Source organism: Rhinolophus sinicus, chromosome 3 (genome assembly GCF_057876585.1).
Source record: "Rhinolophus sinicus isolate RSI-liver-muscle chromosome 3, RSI-T2T, whole genome shotgun sequence".
In the NCBI taxonomy this organism is placed as follows: Eukaryota; Metazoa; Chordata; class Mammalia; order Chiroptera; family Rhinolophidae; genus Rhinolophus; species Rhinolophus sinicus.
The window spans coordinates 199,265,606-199,291,432 of record NC_142503.1 but is presented as its reverse complement, the minus strand read 5'-3'; the positions used below and the strand labels follow the sequence as shown (position 1 = coordinate 199,291,432).

The window sequence follows — 25,827 nt, the reverse complement described above, 5'->3', positions numbered from 1 at the left end:
CCTTGAAAAAAGTGCAGCACGATGCTAGACTTAAATCGTAGCATGCCTCTATTCAGTAAGTTCTCTCGAGAATTCTTGCACCAAAAGACATTACTAAACACTACAGCTTCCTCCAGTTTCAAGGTGGGAGACAGGAACATGTAGTCTGAGGATAGTTTCAGTAGCTGTGCCAGATTTAAAGCATCCCTCACCAGTATACCTGCTCCCAGGTGGACGTGGGGAGTGCGTGCTTCTCCAAAACACCCCGTAAGGTTACCTGATGCCCTGGCCAGATACTCGGGGAGGTCCCAGGGCCTCTTCCATGAGAAGGGAGTCACAGAGCCATTTGATAGCAAAGGAAATTAAGGAGCGCAGGTCACAACCCACCCACCACAATGCTGATCACACACAACCACAGAGAGGTGAGGTTATTGCCATGACTTGACGAAATAACTTTATTCTAGGCCTACTCTCGCTGACGTTTCAGTAACAGCATGGGTGAGGGTAATGAGCTACAATAAGAAGGGGGTGGATCCACTAAGATCCCAAATTCATATTCTCAGTGATTCTACTCTATTTTCAAGACGTTAACTTCAAGAATCATTTTTTTTTTTTAAGAATCATTTTCAACATGATGGTTAGGGCTCAAATAATTCCATTTTCATAAATTGTATTCCGACTCATATGTGCCTACTCAGAAAAGGAGGGGCTGTTGATAACAAATCACCTCTACTTTTCTTTTAGAGAAGTGGAGAATGAGTTCACACAAAGCTGGGGAAAGCCCTGAATGCAGTCGACAGCCCAGTGGGCAGCCAGCCGGGAGCTGAGTGAGGGACCCCTGCTGCCAGCTTCCAGCCAGTGTCCCTGATGTGGCTGCCGGACCCTAATAGTAACTCGATAATGGTCAGAACCAGCTTGCCCAACAGCAGGACTAAATTTAGTTTCATGATGAGCAATAAAATTCACATTTCTTTATTTAGTCCATATAATACACCATTTTTAGAGTTTTTTAAAATTAGATAAAAGAGCATATTAAATGGCAAGTGTATGAAGTTTCTCTCCATAAACAATGTCAAAACAAAAAGTTTTGAGTTACAAAATGTTAAAAAATATGTAGGTACTTAACATTTCACTAAAGCATAAAGTTACAGATATTTTTCTAAAGAAAAATAATTGTGCCACTTACCTATTTTTGCTGTTTCTATGAACTTTTTTATTCTGTACATAGGACATTTTGTACAAAATATGAAGTCTACATTTTTATTATTACCATAAAACAAAGATACAATGTATGTACAATATTAAAAGGAAGCCATACTAAAGCCACACTAAAAAGACACTCGGAATAGTGACATTTCTGATGTACAGATACATTTTGGAAAGAGTGAAGATGCCAAACGCAGAACTTTATGAAGAAAAACAGTCACCAGTTTATTTTCAATGTAGTACTTTTGAGATCAGTTTGGTACAGAATAAACAATGTATCTATATAATAATATATAAGCTGAACAATTAGCACAGGGAATCTGAGTACTAACTAGGAAAACTTTAATAGGCCAAAATATTAAGTAATACTCTTGTCAAAGAAAATTAGTTTATCTCAAAACTTCCCCCCCTCTTTTTTGGTGAATGTTTGTCTTCAATAAAGAGCAGAAATAAAACCTAGACAGAAAGATGTTCTTATACGGTGAGCTTCACACAATCACCCAAACATTGATGGTTAGCTTTTTTCCCTAGGACAAAAGTCTTCCAGAAAGCGCTCACAAACATACTGAACATCCCAAATCAAGGATATCAGAGCATCTATCAGCTAAAGACAGAAGTTCAAACAATGGTATATCAAAATATGTAAGACGCTGCTTTGTACAATAAAAAGCACCCTTTTTCCCTCAAAAGGAGAAGGCATCTAAACTTTTTTTAAATGGTAAGTTTCATAATGGTAAAATAGATAGGTACTTGTCAAGTTTCTCAGGACGTGTTTCTGCTCACAAAGTGGGCCTTTCACTTTCGGCTGGGGTGATCTCTGAATTTAAGGTTTGCTCTTCACTCAAGAAATCCCCTCCCCCCAAATGATTTTCCTCCAAGACACAGGAAATAAACACTGTCAGGGATTTACGTGGAACCAACAGGCAGCAGCAGGCACCCAGCCACACAGGGGACGATGTCTGCTTTCCACAACATTTGAATGGATACCCGAGACCTCGATTAAAAAACAGATCCTAAAAGAAGCCACATTTTACCGTTTATGCATCAAGACATTTAACATCAAGTTATATCATCTTATGCCGGAGACAAAAGGAACTAGAATCACTTGTTTAGAACAGCAGTACACGTCTCAAACAGCTTTCAAGCAGGATAAATAAGTCAAGATACTGGCCACCCTGAGAGAAATAAAGAACAGACAAAGCACTAAGTTTAAAGATTTTTCTCCTCGTGCTATTCCATCAACAACAAAAAGCTCAATACATGCAAGGAAGTCTGAAATATATAGCAGCATTTGATGAAAACTTAAGACACTGCATTTTCCTTATGGGGTGTTTAGAATGTGTGCTCTTTTCAACATAAAAAGACTCACTTGAAGTCATGCTCATTGTTGCTTCCTGTAAGCTCTTAGAACCACGTGACAGCACTAAGCCAGTGTCACACCAGTGCCCGGCACCAACGGTGGTGTTTTTGTTAACGTTTGCCCAAAGGCCACTGTAATTTGCATTAGGCCACGAACTGGCTTCACTCAAAATGTGCTCATTGTAGCTTTCTACCAAGTGTGGAATTCTTAGAGACTCTAATTCTATTAATCCGAGAGCCTTGTTTAAGGGCAACAATGCGTAAGTAGAGAAAAAAACTCTGCAAACCCCAAACTGAACACATTACTTAAAAATTCCACTTCCAGTCAAGGTAGACAGAGAAAGCTTTTTGGAAAATAAATTTCTCCTATGAGCTTACTCCTGGAGTCCTGGTGCTGGACCACAGACTGGGAAATATGGCTTTACAAATACATGAAAGAAGTCCGACATGGGGGACATGTCGTCACTCAGAGTGAGGAAATACTTTAGGAAAAAGCAGTGGCCGAGGGAGGATTGTCATGTCACGTTTCCTAGTAAGCTGTGTTAGAGCAATGACAGCAAAGAACCATTTCAATGAGATTAAAAAAACAACAACTGCTGGCATTAACAATCATGTGGAAACAATTTCTAAGGTTGTAAAGTCTTATAAAATCTGTAATACTCTTTGAAAGTGTTCCGTTGATTTGAAAACATTGGTATTATTCTAGAACCTATTTTAAATGATCCTGAATTCCATTTGGGTAGAACATGAAGCTGACGACCAGGGTGCTTTCCTTAGCTCTGATTTGGGGAAGTCGTCTTATCTGGGACGGTGCCGGGGTCGACGACGACGTGATGGGGACGCCATCGCAGCCCCCAGCTCTGCCCCATCTGAGGGTCACCATTGTTTGAACTCCTAATCTTGAGCTGAGGCGGAAGTGCGTTATTGCCTATAGGACGGGGTTGAAGAAAACTCTGACTTTGAGTGTAACTGATTTGTATGGCACGGAAAGTATGTGTTTTCTACAGAATCCAGAAGAGCTGGCGCGGGCTTGCGGCGGGGCTAGCGCCCGTCCTGGGACAGCAGCTGGTCGGCTCTGCAGTGAGCCTCCAAGGCGTTCTTGGTGAGAAGGTCCTGAGGCAGCTCGGACTTGCGGCGCACCAGAGGCCGCTCCTTCTTCAGATCTTTCTGGGCCTGGAAGTAAAAACGCAGTGGGGTTGACTATGAACTAAGCTGAGAGCGAGCGCATGGCTGCATGATTGGTCAGAGGACAGGGGGTGGCAGGAAGCTGCACACATCCTACGGCCCCCTGTGAGTTCTAAGGCACAGGCCGTGGGGCATGGTCTTCCTTCTGGTGCCAATTCACCAAAAACGCCACGTCTGCTGAAAATGACCTCAGCCTAGTGAAGGGCTGTGCGGACAGCGGTGCGTTTTGGTCTTCCATGATGTGTAGTTTTGCCGAGTACTCAGGACCTCTATTTTGCAAATTCACCAGTTTTAGTCAATCCCACTGCTAATCTCTTATTTCATAAAACTGCAAAGCTATTCTAGGGCTCTGGCCACTACAGAAGCATTTCACCAAGTCGAAATTTCTTTTGGAGGTAAAGAAAAAGAAAAGCATAGTTAAACTGAATTTAAAGCCAATAGAAGGTCTCAAACTTTGATCACATTTGAAAAAAGATATTTTAAGAGGTATTAAATGGGTCGCATGGGGGAAAAACCATCTAGAACTTACACTGTATTTAATTATTTATGTAAAATTTCCTAATATTAATGGTAAGAAATAAAAGACTCCCTCCTCCATCCCATTATCTTCCTTAAGTTTAGGACATTTTGGTTTTACCTAAGAAAAATTAAACGAACCCCATTTTTGCACGAGGATTGGGGGAACTGTGTCTGCTGAGAAAGGGGAACCCGATATGGGGCATTTACACACCAAAAGCACCCATTTCCATAAATAACAGTGCAACAATTCATTCAGTTTTGAAGGAGGGCCGCTGCATTAATAGCAGTAGTTTTGAAACAAGGCAACAAGCCGTCCAAACACTGTGTGTATATGGAGGACTGTCAATGAGAAACCTTAACCAGTAAGTACCATGTCTTCCCTTCAGTTTATTGTCTCCATCAAAAAGGAGAGTGTTTACAGAGAATAAGCTACTTTGTGATGAACAAATGTCTACCAGAGAAAATTTGTTTTAAGCCAATCATTTGACAACAGAAAGAACAGAATTGGAACAACTTCTTGTAGTTTTCAGATCTCTAACTTCAGTATAATCTGTAACGTATACTTTTCTTTGCTTTAATGAAAAATTCAAGGACCTGTGGAAGTCACCTGTGAAAAGTTCACATTTTTGCAGAGCCAATATTTCTTAGGGTTCTTGGCAAATTTATCTATGGAAACAGCAATAATGTCAAGGTTTAGAAAGAATTTTGTGTGACATCATTTTAAGATTTCTCGAGATGTTATTTGAATATTAATATTCGCTTGTGGTCAAGGCAGGAATTCTGACCCCCTCCCCCCTCACTGGTATAAGCTGGCTTCAGGAAAAGCAGGCACAGCAGGAGACTGACTGACAGACAGGAGCCTGTCACACTCACAGCACTTGTTAGAGTGCTTCTGTTTGTGAAGTGGGTTTGCCTTCGACCCAAGAGAAACTCAGAGGGAAATTCTACCCGGAGTTTTACTTCTGCTCCAGGTCGAACTGTAAAACAAAGCAAAACGAAGCCAAACAAAACCAAGACTTTTAGATACTTGAGGTAGTTCGTGACTGCTGAGACAGGCGTTCTGGAAAGAAACTTTTCATTGAAAAAGGTAACAGCAAAAACCTGGGAACCGGAACCAACAGATGCAAATTGGGAAACCAACACGACCCCGAGCTTCTGAAAGGACAGCAAGTGTGATGGGCGCATCTCAGCCTTCCTGTGGAGGCATTTTAAATTGGTGTGTAAAGCGGCGAAAAATGTCACAGACCACATGGGGGACAAACACAGGAGGCAGGGGAGCATGACACGTGCAGACGGTGACCCTAAGTGAGTAACGCATGATGGAGGGGGTGTGCTGGTGAACATGCTGGCAGTGGGATGATTAGACCAGACACACGGAACAGAGCAGACAGACAGACGGAAAGCCGTGACTGTGACGTTTCTGCTGTGGGGATGCAAGGCAGAGAGAAACGGCCTTGGTTCTGCAGCATAACGACAGACCTAAGAAGCTGAATTTTTATACAGTAAGTGGTAAAAGAATGTCAGGGGTTGAATGGACATAATTGTGTGTGTTTTACTACTTAATATAGGAGAGAACTCATCCACATTTCTTAAGGGACCAGATTCCTTGGTCTTCACCATCACAAGCTGGAATGACGGGAAAATACTTCATGTACACAACATTAGCTTGTCAATTCTTTTCTTATATATAAAAGCCTTAAATATACTCTACAGGGTGAATAATGAATACCTTCACTTCCCACCTTTCATCTTTCTACACCTTCCTTATTTGCATGGTTGACACTGCTTTTCTCCCGACTGTTAAAAATGAGAATTGTAAACATTTTAAATGTCTCTGGTATAAATGTCATTCACATGAAACTTACTAGTTTTCTTTGGATGTTGCATAGAGGGTTATACAAGCTTCCCAAAAGAAATCCAAATTATGGTTCTCACAGGTAAACATACAGTGGAATTCCTCCACAAAATACCAACCAGCTACATTCCGCTGGCATTAGAGCGCCTCTCCCCTTTCCTCCTGCAATACTATCATTTACCTCACATGTGTCCCGTCCTCAGCCCACATTTGAATCATTTTAAAGTGGAATTATTTTGGAAAAATAAAATTAGCTGAAAATAAAAGGGCATTGAACATATTAAAGGTTTAATTTTTAGCTATAGCTTATGTCAATTTGGTCTCCAAATTATGCACATACATTTTCCCTGTATCTCGGTATCTTCTCTTTGCTTTGACAACAGTGTTTTTGAGAATTTCAGGAATATGACTCCAAATAGTTTCAAATTAAGGCGTCTATCATATTGAATATTATACCTAAGACACTGCACTGTAACTATCTCCATCTAGATAGGTTGAGATGTGGGGGGCATAGTCAAGTGATCCATAGAAATCTATAATAAGTCTTGAAATTGGGGAGTGTTACTTTTCCAACTTTACTCTTTTTTGGAGTTGTTTTGCCTATTCTACATCCTATGTGTTTTCATATAAATTTTAGAATCAGCTTGTCAATTTCGTAAAAAAAAAAAAAAGGCTACTGGGATTCTGACTGAGATTGTGTTAATTTGGGGAGAACTGATGTCTTAATGGCATTGAGTCTTCCAACCCCGGGATGCGAGCCACAGAAATCTAAAGGTAAGAGTGGGGGATAATCTCTGTAAGAAGGTCAATCACACAAAAAACTCCCTTCTATAATCTAATTTCAAGAGTCATAAAAACAAACATGTCATAAGAGGTCTCCACGAAACATTCTACATACCGGTTATTTGGACTAAACAAGAGTGTGAGCTCAGAGCCGCATGCCTTCCCACAGCATGTGTAGTGCTGCCCCCAGGAAGGAGACACACCTTTTCTAAGGCGCTGGATAGAGGGCCACTGGCGGCCAAGTAAACACTAATGCTGACTTTCAAAGGCAGTTTTACTCAAGATGAGATTGAATGCTGCTTTGGTTTGTGTTCATGATCAAGTCCCTGATCTCCAACAGAGGAGGCCCTAAACCATACATCTGTCGATAAATTAAATAATTATGTAATACGTTCATTACATTTTGGACATAGTTTATTCTTTTCCTAGCTTTAATGATCAAGTTAAAAGACGTACCAAAAAGAAAAATCCTCCAACCCTAACCTAGTTAACGTGGAAGAACTGGCTTATAAACCATCAATTTCCTTTTCAACTTTGTATGGCCAAGGTGACTTAAAAACTAACATGTGGTGTCAAATTCACAGGCAGGCTTACTGGGGGGAAGGGAGGGGAGACACTGACTTTGATCCCCTCTGAATGTCTGCAGGTAACGAGGTTAGCTCGCATGTCTTTAGCACACTTTAAGCCACAGAATCAAAATGGTAATCAAAAAGGTGACCTCCAATTCCTTTCCAAGTTAAAAAAAAAAATCGAGTAGGAAAATTAACACTCCATAAATAGACAAAAATATAACAACTTTTATGTTTTTCATTAAATCTACTTCATTGATTAAAATATGAGGTATGGTAGAAAAATACGGTGAATGTTTAAATAAAAAAAATTTATGACAGTAAAAGACACATTGCTGGGGTGGCCGGTTAGCTCAGTTGGTCAGAGCGTGGTGCTAACACCACCAAGGTTGCCAGTTCGATCCCTGCATGGGCCACTGTGAGCTGCGCCCTCCTTAAAAAAAAAAAAAAAAGACACATTGCCATGCCTTTACTTCTCCTCAAAATACTCTCCCTCGCGTCACACACACTTATCCCAACATTGTTGCCACTTTCTGAAGCAGTTTTGGAAATCCTCTTTCGTGTCTTTAGTGCTGTCGTGGCTGCCTCGATGTCCTGAATCATTTTGACTTTGGAGAAAAGCCAGAAATCACATGGTGCCAGATCCAGTGAATAAGGTGGATGAGGACACACCATAATGTTTTTGACAGAAATTGCCGTGTACCAGAAGCAATGTGACACAGAGCATTGTCACGATGGAGGATGAAGTCAAGACACCACTCACAAAAGAGGACTTCCAGAACTGCTTCAGAAAGTGGCAAGAACGATGGGATAAATGTGTTTGAAGCGAGGGGAGTATTTTGAGGGGAATTAATGGCAATGTGTCTTTTACTGTAATAAATGTTTAAAAATTTAAACATTCACCGTACTTTTCCATCACACCTCGTAATAACTGTGAGGAAATGATGGAATTCAACTAGATTAAGTAAAAAATGAGTTACTGCTGTTCAGTAGGAATATACTGAGTTTTTCCACTGCATTTTCAGTCTTTTCAAGCTTTGATGAACTAAAAGAAGCCTACGTTCGTCTTTTTATTTTAACCTAAGGCCAGGAGCCGGCTGGGCAGGAAGAGGCATGACCGTGGTCAGCATTATGAGAAAGGAGTCTAGACCAGTGCTGTCCGATTGAACAATAATTCCATCAACATATGGAATTCCATTTTCTAGTAGCCACATTAAAAAACAGGTGAAATTAATTTTGATGTTTTATTTAACTCAAAATATATCCAAAATATTATCATTTCAACATATAATAAATAATAAAAGACTACGAATGAGACGTTTTTTATTATTTTTTTCCTATGAAGCCTGGGAATTCCCGAGCTTTAGACGGACAGCATAGTTCAGTGGCTGCATTTCACGTACACAGCAGCCACGTGGCTTGTGGCTGCCGTGCAGACAGTGCAGTCTGGATGGTCTAGATCGTAGGCCTGCTCCTGTCTGACCAGGTGGGGAATACAACTCACTTGAATTAAAAACACCCCTCTCTGTTTAGTTGAGCCCCGAGTGACACTAGCATTTCTGAACCATTTGTATACAGCATAATTTTAGCCACTCTTAACTTTTTACATGTCAGAATTTTAGTGCTGGGTGTCTAAAAATTCTTACCCTGGTTGAAGGGGATTCAAATCTCAAAGTCAGAAGGCCCGTGTCCCCCGTCCAGTTTGGACCACACTAATTCTCGCGAACTGAAGCGGGAGGCGTGCTCAGAGAAACAGCAAGGGAAAGGCCCTCGCACACAGGCAGGAATCGAGGACACCGCCTCCTAAGCCCCTTTGTACAGATCTGCAGTTTAGCGATGGGTCTGACTTTGGATCAGTGGTGATCTAAGTATGCATTTCTGCCACAGTGGAAACAAAAGCACTGCAGCGTGGGTACTACATGTGGTGGACCCGACAGAGCCCCAGCCCACGGGAATGCCCACCAGAGCCCGTGCCCTGGGACAGGCCCTGCAGGCCATGCATCCTCAGGAAGGGACATGGCTCTGTGGGCCCTGCTGTCTGGGTCTGGGGCTTGGCAGTAACTGGGATGGGGGACTAAAGGGGACCCGCTGGGCAAGAGCAGAAGTCAGAGGGAGGGAGAAGGAAAAGAGAGCACAAGACATTACTGCGAAGCTTTTGCTTTTTTGCTCAAGTTCACATTTAAAGACACTTAAGGGTGGGGATACTGCTGTTAAGATAAACGAAGGGACAAATCTCAGGCACATACTTAATTCTTCAAGTTTGTGTCTAGTAGTAATTAGACCAGTGCGGATAAAATGCTAATTGTGAGCTTACCAAGTTGTGCTTTAGCGAACATGGAAGGCACTGCTGGCCAGTGCACCACCCACTGCAGTGACAGCATCTCTGCAGCCACCTGCAACGAGCGCACCCAGCGAAGCCCTGCGCATGTTTACCTGGCGAGTCTCTTCATTCACTGTCTTTCTCAGCATCAGCACATCTTCCAATAAGGGCCCATCTGTCTCCATTGCAACCGGGATGCTTGCGATGCTCGCTTGACTACACAATGTGTACTGCAATGCAAAGTGTGGAGTCACTCTGTTAGCGCTTGCTCGGGGCGACTCCAGGGTCTCCGCCTGGGGTGGGTGGGATGGGGGGTACCACTTCCCACTGACCCCCGTTCCCCAGGTCCTCTGGGGTCGAGCTGCCTACACCTGCGGCGCCCTGGGCCCTGCCAGTCTTCTGAACACAAGAACGCTGTGTATTCTCTTACAGTTTTGGTCACACGTGGTGGGGACAGCAGAGCTGGCTCCAGTGGTCACTTGCAGACCCACCCCAGTCCCTGGTGGAGACACCCGCCTTGCAGCCTTTGGAGTCCTGACGTCACATGAGCTACACTACGCATGCCGATTTGGTCACGGGACCTGTCTCACACTGAAGCCGCCACCTCTAACCTCCGTACTTTTGCACACCGCCGGCTAACCTCATGGCCCTCCTCCCTTTCCTCTCATATCTTCCTTCCTTGCTCCTTTACCATTTCCTAACTTGCTTAAACCCCACCATGGACCACACCCCTTGTGTACACCTTTTGCGTCTTCGTTCTCCACACAAACTACACAACTGCCACCCTGAGGTGGCACTGTGGGGAAGGACTGGTATGCCTGTCAAGTCCAGGATCTCCTGTCAGTGGGGTTCCGGGTCCCCACAGGCCTCTTGTCGGCACCCTCTCCACCTCCCTCTCTCCCTGGGCTCTGGGGCAAGCCAGGCTCCAGTGTGAGCTGTGGACAAGTTAAATGAGCTGAGGGACACAAAACAATCTGATTATTGTTAGTGTTCCTGTCTGTTTTCTCTGCAAGGGTGAGGCCAAGGGGAAGGAAAAAAATGTGTCTGCAGTGAGCCAAGAGCTATTTCAAGTGCTTCACAGGTCTTACAGACCATGAAGTGGGTCCCATGGGCCCATTGTACTGACGGGAGGACTGAGGCACAGGTTAGGTGCCTTGCCCAAGGCCCCAGGGCCAGTGGGGGGGCAGCTGGGATTCATACCCGGCACTCTTCCATCACATGTCCTCCACTCTGCCAACTGACTCACACAACCCCACCTGTTATCCTTTCTGCCTTGGTGGGAGGGTCCCGTCCACTGGGTTGGGGACCCGGTCCTCCTGCCTCATTCACCACCTTCTTCCCACCAGGTGATCTTCCAGGTAAAGCAGCTCAATTCTTAGTGCCCCCCACTTCTTGTCCCCACCCCTTAGCTCATCACCGCTGGCTATCAGCTCTCACATCTGTGATGGGGCTGCCAGCACCAGACTGTTGGTGTTGCCGTCTCTTGGCTGCTAAGCCATTTTTCAGTTTTTATCCTCCTGGATCTCTCTGTGGCCTGAACACCACCAGCCCTGAAGCCTTTCCTCTCTGGACTCTCCCACTTCCCCTACCTCCTGGCCATCTCTCCACGACAGTCCTTGCCCCGTCTCACACTTCCTGTGGGACCTCCCCACTCCTGGTTCACCCGTGCGTCCCACACCCCTCAGATGCAGTCCTTGAAAACACCACCCACTCACTGGAGACACACCCTTGGCTCCTCTTCTTCAAACCAGCAGGTCCCCAGGTCCCCTCTGCCCCGCCCAGTAGAGCCCCTCCTGAGTGACCAACTGCGGCCAGAAAGAGGTTTCTGAACTGCAAGTCTGGCCAGGCCACTTCATTCTTCGTGACACTAATCCCTGCACACCCTTCCGGGGAGAGAACGCCCACTTCTGCTCCCTCTCCAGCTCTGTCCCAGGGGGACCACAGCCCCTCCTCTGTAGCCCACCGTCCACCTGTGCTGAACGACTTGGTTTTCCCGCTCTGCCTTGACCCCTTCCCTGGAATGCAGACTGGTGAAGTCCCCGGACTCAAGACTCCAGGAGGTGCCCCTGCTGGGCTGAGGTCCTGGGGATACTGGGACTGTGGCCATCCACCGAAATTATTTCGTTACGTGTCTCTCTTTAAAGGCATGACCTGGCCTCTCGCCATCGTCATGAAGTGTATCTTACAATCTGACCGTCTGAACTGAGCTGTCCCTGCTTCCATCTGCCTCCTCTCCGGGCTTGTAAGCTCCTTGAAGCGGGGGCTGTGTCTTGTTCTCATCTTTGTACCCAGAACGTTTCATGACTCGCGACACACAGCTGGGGCTCCTCTGGCCAGTGAAGTGGTGGCCTGCTTGGCGCAGGGGAGATGGGGACATGGCACAGCGCCTCGTTCTTGGGCTCACAAGCGGGTGGGCTAGACAGATGCACAAGTAACGACGCCACTCAGGGGGTAGCAAAGGAACTGTTTCTTAACCAATATTTCAGCTTCCGGCTACTCTGAGCAAGAATGGAGTGCTGTCCCCGGAGCCCACCGACAGGTGCTGAGAGCTCTGCGGGCTTGTAGGCCTCGCAGGGCAAAGGCAAGTGAAAAAACAAGATGCGACAAATCGTTCACAGCAAGATCAAGGTCACGTAGCAGGACAGGGTGCTCACTAGGAATGGAAACCTCCGTCAAGGTGAAAGTTCCTAATGCAGTAAAGGAACACGCATCCCCCAGGAAGCTCATCTCTCAGAGGAAAGGCAGCCAGGCCCGGGCCCTGGGCCCCAGCGGCATCGCCTGGAGGCTGCACGAGCCCTGACGTCATACCACAGCCACACTCGGCGTTTCCACAAGTCCTGGCCTTCATTTCACACGAGTCCCACGAAAGTCAGGGAGAAATGAGTAGTAAAATGTTACATGGCCTCTTTTGGCGGATTAGAAGAAATACATTTATGTTAGAAATCTTCACTATTTCATGATTTAAAAAAATTAAATTGTGTGCAACATTAAAAGACCCCAAATGAAGCTGCCACACTGAGGGAACAAACAAGACCGAGAACTTGTGGGCACCCCACCTTTCCCAAGTCCCAAAAGGCCTGCATGGGGCACGCACTCACGTTTGTGAGCAGGTGAGACACCTGGTTTGGGAACACACCAGGGTAAGCGCCAGGGAGACTGCTGGGTGCACAGCAGCGGACAGTCAACTGCTACAAACCCACCTTCAAAAGGGCAGCTATCAAATCAATTCTCCAGAAGGCAGATGGGAGATGGAGACCCTAGCTTCAAGAACCCAACTACTTTTGTTACAGAAATAAGAGACAAATTGTATGACCCACAAAATTATTCACTTTTTGTTGTTGTTGTGAATGGCAGCAGCGATTAGAACTCAGAAAGATGTTCTCTCAAGAGGAAGGAAAAGCGAGTACCGAGGCCCTAACGCCAGCCCCAAGGGAGCAGCGCATGAAGTATTTTCCCTTCGGGAGGCAGTGCACGGGGACGGGAGCATGCGCACAGTGGTGCTGGGGTCAGTCACATGTGGCTTCAACACACAGATGAGGAGGCAGGAAGGACAGCACTCAGGTCGGAGGTTACAGGTCACCACAGGGCAGCGCACCTGAGCAGGCAAACCATCCGCACTGATGCTGTCACCAAGACAAGAGGAAGGACGACAGCCAAAAGGAATAACAATGTGATGAAAGCAAACTCAGGAAAAGTTCAGAAAAGGGGGAGTGAGAGCCACGTAAGTTCAGGAGGACTGTTACGGCACAGCCCGAGACGAGGACGCGCATGTTCAGAGGCACCCGGCAGTTTTCCATCTGGAAGGAAAGAGCTTATGCGATTCTTCATGAGGTTGTCTCCACCTTCTAGGTAAAATACATTCAATCAGACCCTCTGACTTGCAGGCACCTTGTGAGTTTTTCACGGGTGTTGTGACGGGGTCCTTGACAATCCTGGCTGGGACCTTTGTCTGACGCCCTTTGTGGGGGCCGGTCAGGCAGGGCCCGTCCTCTACACCTGCCCAGGTTTACGGTTCCACTCTGCTTCAGAACAAATGCCAGTGTTTTAACCTCAGTTTCAACATAAATTCTATTCTTTAATGTAGGTACCCATAGCTTTCTGCCTAAAGTACTACACAGTTTCTCAGTAATCTTAAACTTGCATTTCTATGTAAGAGCGTGGAATAAATATTGTTAGAAAACTGCTGGTTATTCGTTTTAGGTGGAATCAAGAACACTCAGTTTTTTTCTGTGGGTTCAGTCTCCTCATTGTAGTTTTAACAAAGGGAGTACAAATCAATATGTTATTATACAGGTAAAAAAACATGGTTTTAACTTGGTATTCATGCATCACTTTTTATTAAATGTCAGAGAGAGTGAAAAAGCCACACATCACCTTAGATAATAATTCTTTATCTGAAACTCTCATCAAAGGAAATACATGGTTTATTATCTAGTTCACCTTACTGCACCTGTTAGGAGTTTGGCGTGAGCTGAGTAATTCTCCTCATAAGGTAAAATCTTTTATTTTCTGGGGAGCTGGGAAAAGCCTGAGAATTCTTAGCGTGGCAAAGATTTCCACACAAATGACTTCCAGTAAGTGACACCATGATAACCAGACAGGCCATCAGCACCAGGAGGAAGTCTGCAGTGACAGTGCTCCAGTCACTGGGACAAGTGGACATAGCACCAAAAGACCACAACCCAAACAAATCCCACACACACCCCAGCCACCCTGGGAGCCAAATCAACAGTTAATGTCACATAGGACATGCTTCGACGGCTGGCCACTCTGGAAGACACGGCCTTGCGCCCCCTGCCGGAGCGGTGGACCCTCCTGCTAGGACGGGAGGAAGGGTTAGTTGCTAACATGGCGAAAGTCAGTCCATTTTTAACGATAAAAGGCCCAACCTACAGAAACGTAATGTTAGGAAAGAGGACATAAAGTTTACGTTTAATCTCTTTCAAATCTAATTTCATTTAAACTTTGATATTAGAAAGAAGGAAATACGGTGTGAGCTACAGCATCTATGACAATCACAGGAGAAAGCAAATCACCATCTTGGCCCCAAACAGAGGCTAGAGCCTGGTTTTCTTTTTACCACAGTATATTCATAAGCTTCATATCTTCTTTAAGAAGCAGAAGAAAAAAATGTCAATTCTGTGGTAAAAACTTTTTGGGGCAAAATAACTTTGTACAAAAGTTGAAAATTATTTTTATTGCAGATATTTTCATATACAATGTTAGTGAACATGATTTCCCTCCCCTCCCATGACGAAGCCACAAGCCTATCTTATAAAAACATTCAAGTAACACCCTAAATGTTTTCATGTTACTCTCTTTTTTAGTACCTGGGGGTTTGCTTTGGCTAGATTTTCTATTTTAACCCACGCTTCTTCTCGTTCTTTCATTTTTAGCTTCTCTCTGAAAAACAGTAAAATGTCATTGGTATTAGAGAGACGAATCAAATTTAAGAAATGGGTAAAGGGGAAAACACTGAATGGGCAGCAACACAACCCTGTTTCCTGTTACTTTCTGGTCTCAGTCCACTATACTTCACCAAGGGGACCACAATGCATGTACACAAAAAACGAAATGAAAAAAACCCCAAAACAAACCACCAAGACTTAGAGGAAAAGGTGAAAAAATGTGCTAACATTTTAACATGTCTAAGAATCTAAATTCTTAAAAACACTTATACAGCATTTCTTATGCCTCCATCCATCCCGTTTAGTTGCTTCTTCACAGAACATATATCATTTTGATGAGAAGCTTATGTATCCCTGAACAGTGAGACTATATACCACAGTGTAAAGGGAGCCAGGTGAAAAGAGCAGACGGCCCAACACTGACCCATTAAGAAGGAACAATCTTCAGTGCCAGGAGACCTGGGTTCTAGTCTGATCCCTGTGCTCATTAAGTCACATGACCTTAAGTCAATCACTTGACCTGGATCCAACTTTTTTCGTAAATCCAGAAAATGTACTACATGACCTTTAAGGTCCCTTTCAGAAAGCTATGATATCCTAGGAGAGAGATTTGCCATTAGGAAAGCCCAATGGTTTTACATTTCATATCTGAACACTCCATTCAGCTGAGGTAAGAATGGACCAGGCAGCTGAAGGGTCAGGAAACCCTCTGTGTGTCTCCCTGTGTCCCTTCTTGCTTTACCATCATCTCACACACACTCTATCTTACTTATTTGTATTTTGTTGTCTTTTTCTTTCCATACTACTCAGAATATAAACCCCATAAAGGCAGGGATTTTTGTTTTATTCACTGCTGTGTTGCCAGAATCTAAGACAGGGCCTGGCATAGGTGTCAATATACTGTGTAAAGAATGAACATGACAGTTAATTATATATACTGTAATTTGAATTACAGTCCTTCAAGTTTATCTACCTTAGCTTCAAGTGACAAGCAAAGAATAAAATCTGCCAACAGTTTATACTTCACTCTGAAGATGTGATTTCAATAACTAATTAATCACATAATTATTCGCACAGCCTAGGGACAGAGCACCATGTCACTCACACTGTCCCTGGCCAGATGTGGGCTCTGAAGACCTCACAGCTTGAGAGCAGGGCCCCTCTTCTGCGAAGGACACAGGCAACACTCCAGAAAACGCCCGTGTTAACCAAATTAGAACAAAGCTAGGTTGAGATGAAGATTCTACTCTCTCATTTAAACCTTATAGAACATAATTCAAATTCTAGTCTTATAAATGTGAAAAATTACACATACAGCCTTTAAGTGTCCCCAGAGAAAAGCAAAAATTTTGAAAGTTGAATTCTTGACCACACATGCACTTTTTGGAAAAACGATTAAACTAGTAGCACAGTGGAGAAAATACCTAACTTTAAATATGTGTTCTTTGAAAATCAGTTATTGTAACAAAGTTTTTATTTGTTTTCCAAGTACAAAAGGATTGATTTCGCTTTAAAGTGAACACTAACATTTTAGGATAAACCGACGGAGAAGTTATTAGAGATTAAGGAAAAACATCCTTGAAAGAGTAACTTTCGAAAGGAGCAACTTACTTCAGTTTCTCTGCTTTAAACTGCTGGGTGCAATCATCGAATAGTTTTTGGTTCATCTCCATGAAGAGTTTCAGTGCGTTGTATATCAAGCCATGAATTGTCCTACAAATAAAACTCCGTGTTGAAACTCAGAATACTTGGTCTTTCTTACCCATCTCCCCCTTTTCCTCGCCCACAATCTAGTTCCATTCCAAATGTATCAGGTGATTTCAATCGTCCCACATTTCACAAGTTCCCTGAGCTTTAAAATAAAAATGCTGCTACTTTTGATTCATTGTTTATTTTCTTGTAGTCAGCAACTCATCAGCTGCTCTCGCTTAAATGCCTCAGGCCCTCCAGCTCACTGTCCCGGCTCACAGGAGCAAAAGCCAGCTTACTCGGAAACCACATAAAAAATGGTGAAAGTGGAACAAATATAATTGAGGCAAAGTTAATTATATTATATAGAGGACAATACGGAAACATTTTATTTTCCATAAATATCAGTTTCCTTTCAATCTTATTCATTGAGGACAGAAAAATTAATTGTAATAATGCTAAAGCAGAGCTTTGGTAGGTAGAAAAGAAAATAAATCACTATGGGGAGGGGTTATCACTTTGTGAGGGGTGTAAATGTCTAATTATTACGTAGCTTTCTACACCTGAAACTAATAAAAGTAAAAATGTTGATGGATAAAAAAAAAGAAAGAAAGAAAACCCACCATTGTGCAGCTTAGTCAAACTTGGGCTCTGACACCCAGGAAGGGGCCCAGTTGCTCAGTGTCCAGTGGAGCCTGTGGGGGGATGGACTCCAGTTCCAGCTGCCATTTGTGCAGCCACGTAAGTGACCCCCAGCGAGCTCAGCAGGGCCCAGTCAACCCATGGAATTGTGAGCAGCAACAACACAGTGGTTAAACCAAAACCCAAAACCAAACACTAAATTCTCAAATTGTAACTACTTTTTAATTCACTTTACAACTCAAAATCATATTTAGATAACACTTAAAAAAACATTTATTTCTTTGCACTGGGCAGGAATCATGCTCGATCACCCACAGGAACTGGCCAAACCCCAGGCCTTGGTCATCGCCTGCTGAGTGCCATAAAAAAACAGATGCTACAAAGAAGAGGCTGTTGAAAGTGGACACGTTACCAGTGACCAGGGGACCGCTTGACGGTTCCGGCCACCACTGCCGGCCAACACTGACTGGACACGACTCGTGCCCACAACTCCTTAACTTTCCCTTACGACCAGGGGAAGGTCCCTGCAAAGCAGAGTGCTCTGGGTGCAGGCACACCTGGGGATGCTGTGGGTTCATTTCCCGACCACCACAGAGCGACTCGCAGCAGAGTGAGTAGTAATCATGTTGCTGGTGGAGGCTCTTGCCTTCAGTTTGTAGAAACACAGCATCTGCGAGGCGCCAGGGAGTGAGGCAGGCTGTGTAGTAACCCTGTCCTGACCAGTCATCAAACTCTCAGGTGGGTGCCAATGTTTCCTCTACTCTTCAGAGGAGGAAACTGGCCGAGACAGACCTAGTTGGCAGCGGGGCAAGAACGTGCCCCAGGACTGAGGTGGGGCGTGCGGGCAGACGCTGCGGCCGGGGAACCGCTACCAGCTCCCATGGCAGGTCGGGCTACTCCTGCCAGTCCCGTTTTCCTGCCTGCAAAAGGGGGCAGGACGAGATATCCTAGCTCTGCTCTTTCTGCTCTAAATTCTGATGTAAGACTGCAATATAGAAGGGAAAGAAATGAAAGATGAAGTAAAACCCTGACACCACATTCATGTAAATAACGTGAGTCCCAGCTCCATATTCCACAATGAGATGACGACTGTGTCAATGTCAAGGTCTCGGGCGACCAGCGCTGAGTAGCCCGTCTACTCAGCCTCATTTTGTAAGTGGACAGGAGAGGAGCACAGGCAAATGCACTGGATTCCTTAGGCTGTGTTTAGACCACCTGCTCTCCAGGCAGTGAGCACAGTGGGGTGGTTGCTGGCCACACAGTAGGGCTCACCAGGGTGTGTGACAGCAGGACTGGGGGCCTCCCAAGAATGGGGTGGCCACCGCACTCCTGCAAGCGCTGAGCCCCATGAGCTTTGCAGGGACCTTCAGCTCCTCTGGAGGGAACTTAATGACAGGCCTGGAAGACACTGTTACTGACACCGCCAGAGACGCACCTCTGAGTGGGCTTAAAACGGGGGTCAGGCGGCAAATCAAAATCCCCAGATACAACCCACACTTGTAGTTAACTACAAGTCCACAAAGAAATGAACATCTCATTTTTAAGTGGCATTTCAGACTTGGGTATCAATCCTAACTGGTGTGCGATCTGAGCAGAACATGCACATTTAATCCATGGGTCTGATGGCGGCCAGTCCTTCTTACTTGTTCCAGTGGCTCTTTGAGTTGCGGTACAAGGACGGAAACATGATGGGCAGGATCTTTGCTGCATTGTCGCTGATTAAACTCATAATGTATTCGTTATTCCAGTAATACAGGGCTCGCTCTGCCACCTGGAAGACGGGAAGGGCACAGCTTTGTCTGTGAGCGTGATTAAAAACATTCAGCAAACAGCCTTCCTACTACTCCTGTGAAAAGGCTAATGAGTTACACTGGATTAGAAAATTTCTATTTCTACAAATTCTAAATACTCTAGAGCAGGGGTGTCCAAACTTTTTTCAATGGTTTTCACCAAGGGCCATATGTGGTAAAATACACAAACAGCCAGGCCACTCACTCGAGGTGAAGTACGTATTGCCTCACCTGGTTTATTTAAGCAAACTAAATATATTTTTGGAATTTGCTGCGGGCCAATTAACAATGGATCGCGGGCCGCAGTTGGCCCACGGGCCGCAGTTTGGACACTCCTACTCTAGACTGTAACCCTGAAGAGCCTTCTATACGAGGCAGGTGATTTCCTGTACACCAAGAACACTGTCATTTATTCACGTTCATGGGAGACACTGGGCTGAGGACACAAGTTGATCGCCCACCCATCATCCGTACACCACGTACGGTGTGCTGTCTGCACCTGGGGACTCATCAGGGAACCAGGTGAGGCAGAGTCCTTGCCCTCGAGGAGCCTACATTCTAGGGGAGGAGACAAATGGTGGGTGAATGATCTAATTTATTAGAAGTGATGAGTTATGTGGGGAGCAGGGGAGGGGAATGGGGTGTGTTGGTGTGAGCGTGGGGAATGTGGCTTCAACCAAGACGGGTGGTCATGGAGCACGTCCCTGAGGAGGGATCCCAGGGAGGAGAGGGCGTGAGATGCCAGCTGGGCGGCTGGCTGAGGACTAAGAGCCGGGCAGCAGGGGGGCTCGGCTCTGAAACTGTTGGTGACATCTACATGTGTCACACTGGGGGGCTGTGCTGACATCCCTTCCCTCCTCTGCTGAGTCACCAACTCCCAGAAGACCGCGAGGCTCTGCTCATTTGTGCCTAGACTTTTGCCCTGGTCATGATGAGTTACACTAAATACCTGCTCAATGAGACAGAGGGTGGGTGGCCAGTACATCAAATGGAGGCGGGCAGGCTGCACAGAGCCACTGCGGACAATCTTTAAAAGAGGCTTATGGGTTTAAGAAGGAATTGGGAAAAGAAGGTGGAAAGTGACTTGACTGAGGCCCTGTCTCAAACAGGAATTTCACAGTGACAAAAATCAGGACTAGTAATTGTTTTTAAAGGGTGAAGGGAGACGAATTTATATGGTGTCAGAAGCAAAGAGCCTTATGGCGGGAGAGGACGCAGAGCTGGACGTTTTATCGCCATCGTATCTGTAAATACCGGTTACTCAGTCAGTTGTGGGAAATTGGGAGCTCACTGAACAAAACGATAGTTTTACAGAGAAGCCATTTTTAATTACTCTTTCTGAGCAACGTTTTCAGTGATGGAGACAAGATGCTAAAGTATATTTTATAGAATTAAAGCCTTAGCATTTTATTCGAAGTACAATTAAAGTAAAAACTTGAAGTCTACCTTCAAATTACATGAGAAGCACAATATGACCACCACACACAGAAACACATCACCCCCCCGGAGCTCCGCAGCAGCCCCCCCACATGCCCCACTGTACCTGGAAGTGCGGGCTGGAGACACACTTGGCCAGCTGCCGGAAGAGCGGCTCCATGATCTTGACAAATTCTGATGGTTCAATCACGTCTAAAATCTCTTCCAACTCATTTAAGAACATTACTTCTTTTGGACTGTGAGTCTTTGGCCAGTATTTGAGAAGCGCCATGACCACCTACAGAAGAAACAACACACAGCGTGAGGTCCCTGGTGCCCCAACATCCATGAAATTAAGATTCTGTTTTTTCGACCCCATTGCAAAGCAACAGAATAAGGTGGTGCTTTTTGCCTTGTAGGAGGAACAGTGTGGTTCAGTCAATTGCTACATTTAAAAAAATATAATTTGAGAAATAGGACTAATTTTATATACTTTAGAATGACAATTTTAATTTACGTGACCCACTCACTCTGATTAACCACTGTTTCAAGTTAAGAGTCAGTTCTTTGAAAAAAAAAAGGCAGTTAGGAAAGTTTGGAGAGAACAGGACCAATGGACAAACACAGAGCTTATATGGTTCATGTACATGTTTTAGTGTAGAAATGGCCAGTTTTAAAACTGTTGGACACATATACACATAACACAATACGTTTCTTTCTCAAATTAATTGACTATTCACATATATTTATACACACATACATACACTGTGTGTGTGTATATATACAGTGCTTTTAGCTGTGCTAAAATAAATAAAAAAGAGACATGAAATAAGCTGATGTCCTCAGCTCAAGCCACAGGGCTGCGGTGGGACCTGGGCTTGGGCCACACTGGCTTCTGTGCGCATGACCTTGGGCTGTCACCAAACCCTGGTTGCCTCAGAGCCCTCATCACAAACCAGCGGCACAACCACCCCCAGCCCTGGGGCTGCTGTGGGGACTTCACTATGGCCCGGCGGGTGTGCGGCAGGGTGGCTCTGACCAGGACCCCACCATGACAGTGTCTGCGGCCCATGAGGCACGTTCAGTTCGCCTGCAGTGGCTTCCTGATTTGTAGGGGTTGGAGTTACGTTCCTTGCCCAAATCAGGCAGGTAGAGAGTTTCCGCTGGGCAGCCTTTATCGTATTCCTATAGTTTCCACATTTCCTACCACAATCATACTGTTTCCCCAAAAATAAGACCTAGCCGGACAATCAGCTCTAATGTGTCTTTTGGGGCAAAAATCAATACCCAGTATTATATTATACCCAGAATTATATTATATATTATACCCAAATATTGTATTATATTATATTATATTATATTATATTATATTATATTATATTATATTATATATTATATTATAGTATGCCTGGTATTACATCATATTGTATTACATTATACTGTACTATATTATACTGTATTATATTATACTATATATTAATTTTTGCTCCAAAAGATGCATTAGAGCTGATTGTCCAGCTAGGTCTTATTTTTGGGGAAACATGGTACCAGTAAATATTGTCCACCCAAGATGTCAGATTTGCCTCAGTGCAAATGAATTAGCTATCTAAGTCTGAAACAGCACCAATCCAGAGCAGGCATTTACACGTGAGTACATGCAAGGTCATATGTACACACCTGATCATACAGCTAAAACCTGTTGTTTTACAGCAGTTGTTCAGCCTGAAACTGCCCCGTGGCCCCAGGAGTCAGGGTCGCTGTGGAACTCACCACACCGTCGGTCGGCACTGGCAGGCTGGCTGGTGGTTTCTACTACGAGTCATTTCCAGCCCCGCAAATGACGCCAGCTCACTGCTTAGCAGGCCGGCTTTTAATTATCACCGTATTAAGAACCACAGTGGCCTTTGAGCAACACCCATTTATAATAGAACGATTCTGTTTTGATTCTTTTGGCATTCAGGCTTCTGGGTGATCTTTTATATTACACTTTATAAAACTCCAAAATTTATAAAAAAGAAAGTACTCCTAGTTCTGATGTGACATAAAAATTTACAACACAATTGTCTTTATAAGGAATTATTTTAAAAAATGCACCATTTAATGATTTTCCTCCTCCTTTTTGCTCACAATAACTCACTAGACACTGACGGAGTACCTACTGTACCACGGTTCCTTGCCATTTGACAAATGGAACTTTGTAGGAGAAACACATTAAGGTGTGAGCTAAGGGACACAACTGTGGTGACTATTCAATGTCGTGGAAAAGGTATTATTTCTGGAACCAGAGCTATGCGCTGGATTTCCTTTTCACACTACCTGAAACGACCTGTGATCTGATCAATAACCGACTGAGTGCGACAACACGTACAGGAGAGGGCGTCTGCTCTGGGATGCTAATCCCAGGCGACAGTGGCCGCTTGCTGCCAGGAACACTTCCAGAACCGGCTTTCCTTTGGAAACTCAAGGGGCTGCCCACTCTCTGGAGAGGACAGGCGAGCCTGGGGGTGCGTGCCAGCGGCCCCTGCCTGGTACCCTGGGAGCCCCCATCCTGGCCTACCAGGGAAGAAGAGAGTTCCCACCAGACTATGTAACATAACTTGATTAGCCTGAAGAAACAGGCGGGCGAAAAAGAACACGATTCTACTTCCATCGCTTTCTGATGAACTTCTGTTTTCTTACAAGAGTGTACATGTTCAATGTGCCCAGAATGCTTTTGAGAACTGTATGCAGCTTGCAAATGAAAAAAGTTTAACTACAGATCACACACAAGAATTCTTGAGCCTGGACACACGCTGACTTCGGACGTGTCTTGGGTTCCAGCCTGTGAGATTCATGTGCGCCAAGTGTCTTTGTGGGCTGCCGGGCGGACACACACCATCACAAGGGCCTACACTTTCACCTTATTATCGACAAGCTTTGGATGCTGAAGTAACACAAAATGGCCTTTGTATTTGCAGAATATGTGAATTTCAAAGGAGGGAATTTACTGAGGCAAAGGTCTGAACGTTTTTAATGTGTGGAAAATGAAATCTGCTTTCTACAGTCAAGAATATCCTGTTATATTATCTGTGCTGCAGGAAATTAAGGAACGAAGTGACCTGGGGTGGAAACACTGGGGACCGGGTGTGTGGGGGCTTAACGTGTCTGTGCTCCTGCCAAGTCAGCTTTCCATCTACTGCGTAAGATGGAAGGACCCACCTGACATCAGCACACTGTCTCTTGCATTCTTTTAGACAACTGCAGTTAAAAGCATTCACTCTTGCAAAGTAATATTAGCTTTCTTAGTGGGAATTAAAAACACGTATAAACTTTATCAGCTTTCATATTACTTTTAGGTGAGAAAGGACAGGCTGGAACCTGCTCCCTGTGTCCTGCTGGAGCAGGATTAGGATTCGGGCTCTGACAGACATGGGGCTGCAGTGAGGGGCCTGGTAGAAGCCTTAGTCTACAGTAAACACAGTTTGACATATTGGGAGGTCAGAGTGTGAAAAATATGCACCAAGAAAATCATAGTAGAAAACTTTGCATACTTTCTCTCCTTCCATATTTTTCTTTGCCTTTTTGTTTCTGAAAATGGGCGGAGGTGCGTTAGAATTTCCTCACTTATTACTTTCTCTAGTAAAAACTCTCACTCTTCAGTTTGAAGAAGACCTTCAAATAGAAGAATTCAAATAGGTTTGTCACCACTGGAGAAAAGATATTACAAAAGGCTTTTTTCTTATTAGTGCCATCTCAATTTTCTTTTCTTAACTAAACATGTCTTCAGTTTAGTTAAGGAGGGTAAAAATAACATACCTTCACCCTGAATACTTTGATGTTGACTCTGATAAGCTTTGGTACATTTCCTTGGGAGCTTCTAGAACCTCAGAGCTGAGGCACAGGTATGAGGAGACCCCAGGGAGGAATGCAGGGATGGGTCACCTTGAAAAGCAGCCCCGTCACCTCAGCAGACAGCAGCTTAGGGACACGATGGGAGGGCTATTCCTGAATATGTGGGTGGGATGGGGGAGTCGACACACAGAATTTAGAAGCTTAAAAGAAAGCCGAGATCAGAGGTCAGTTTCACTGAGGAATACAGTTTTAAGACTTTCTCAGGTATCTTCACCATGAAAATTACAATCTCACAAGAAAACTGAAAGACTGCTGGACCGACAGAAAAGACTCAGGAATCACAATATTTACCTTTTCTATTCCATTAGAAACTTTTAAAAGAATAGTCAAACATTTAAACTGGCACCTAACACTTTTTACTTTGTGACTCAATAGTGAAAAAACAACACAATGAAAAACTGGGCAATGGTGACATGAGTATGAGAAGACAGGAATGCAAATCTGTATAAGTGCTTACGACAGAAAAAAAAAAGTGGAAACCACCTGAACGTTTATCCACAACACGATGGATAAGTCACATACTATGAAGTGTTACATAAAAAAAAGTAAAAAGAAATTCTTTATCTGCCATAATTTCTCTCCTGCTAGAAGTACCAGCTGTGACTCTAGATGTGTAGCCACTGGACGTCCGGCAGGAAACCAAGCCTCACTAACCAAACAAAGTGTGGGCCTAGGCCACATGATGGGGTCAGCTGGGAACCGGAAATACGAAACTTCTGGCCCCCTCTCAGACCACCTAGCGCACATTCTGTATTTTAACAAGTTTTACACGCGCGATCAAATTGAGAAGCATTGCCTCCGAGTGGCTGTACCCACCACTGAGACAGCATCAGCTATCAGACCCTCTACTGCATCCAAGTATTGTTCTTAGTGAAGGGAACCAAAGTTTCGGCACCCTGAAGCTGCCTTTTGGCAATATTGATTTTAAGCTGTTTATGAAGAAGAGTCAGAAAGAGCCTTTGGGTCTCCCCACTTCCTGCCCAAGAGATTCAGACAGAAAAACCTGCTTCAGGAAGGGACTCTGAGGGTGCCTGCTGCCTGAGCCTAATTTGAATGAAGTGTGGTGAAGAGCTTCAGGCAGGCCTGCTATGTTAGCTACATGCCCCTCTGCCCCGCCGTTCCCGAGCTGCCCAGCAAGAGTTTTCCTGCCATGAGTGTTGAGCTCTGTCAACTACCTGTACACCACCCATTCTCACTTCTGAAATCTAATACCCCA

The 25,827-nt window shown here is 44.6% G+C and overlaps 1 protein-coding gene and 1 non-coding gene across 10 annotated transcripts in view; one reads left to right on the top strand and one right to left on the bottom strand.

The window, feature by feature from the left end:
- Nucleotides 1-928: 928 nt before the first annotated feature.
- The window catches only part of PPP2R5C (protein phosphatase 2 regulatory subunit B'gamma), a 137,753-nt gene continuing 112,854 nt past the window's right edge, over nt 929-25,827 (bottom strand). For 7 of the 9 annotated variants that reach the window (XM_019747154.3, XM_019747155.3, XM_074326915.2 and 4 more), the window contains 6 exons: nt 20,848-21,018; nt 19,158-19,285; nt 16,795-16,896; nt 15,106-15,178; nt 9,889-10,005; nt 929-3,717 (listed from right to left, as the gene is read on the bottom strand). In XM_019747154.3, the coding sequence (XP_019602713.1) occupies nt 3,586-3,717; nt 9,889-10,005; nt 15,106-15,178; nt 16,795-16,896; nt 19,158-19,285; nt 20,848-21,018 (723 nt within the window). In that variant the 3' untranslated portion in view covers nt 929-3,585. The remainder of the gene's footprint in view (nt 3,718-9,888; nt 10,006-15,105; nt 15,179-16,794; nt 16,897-19,157; nt 19,286-20,847; nt 21,019-25,827) is intronic. The other 2 variants (XM_074326917.2, XM_019747160.3) reach the window with 1 other exon arrangement.
- TRNAV-AAC (transfer RNA valine (anticodon AAC)) lies at nt 7,798-7,871 on the top strand. Its single transcript has one exon. It is a non-coding gene; the product is annotated as a tRNA-Val (tRNA).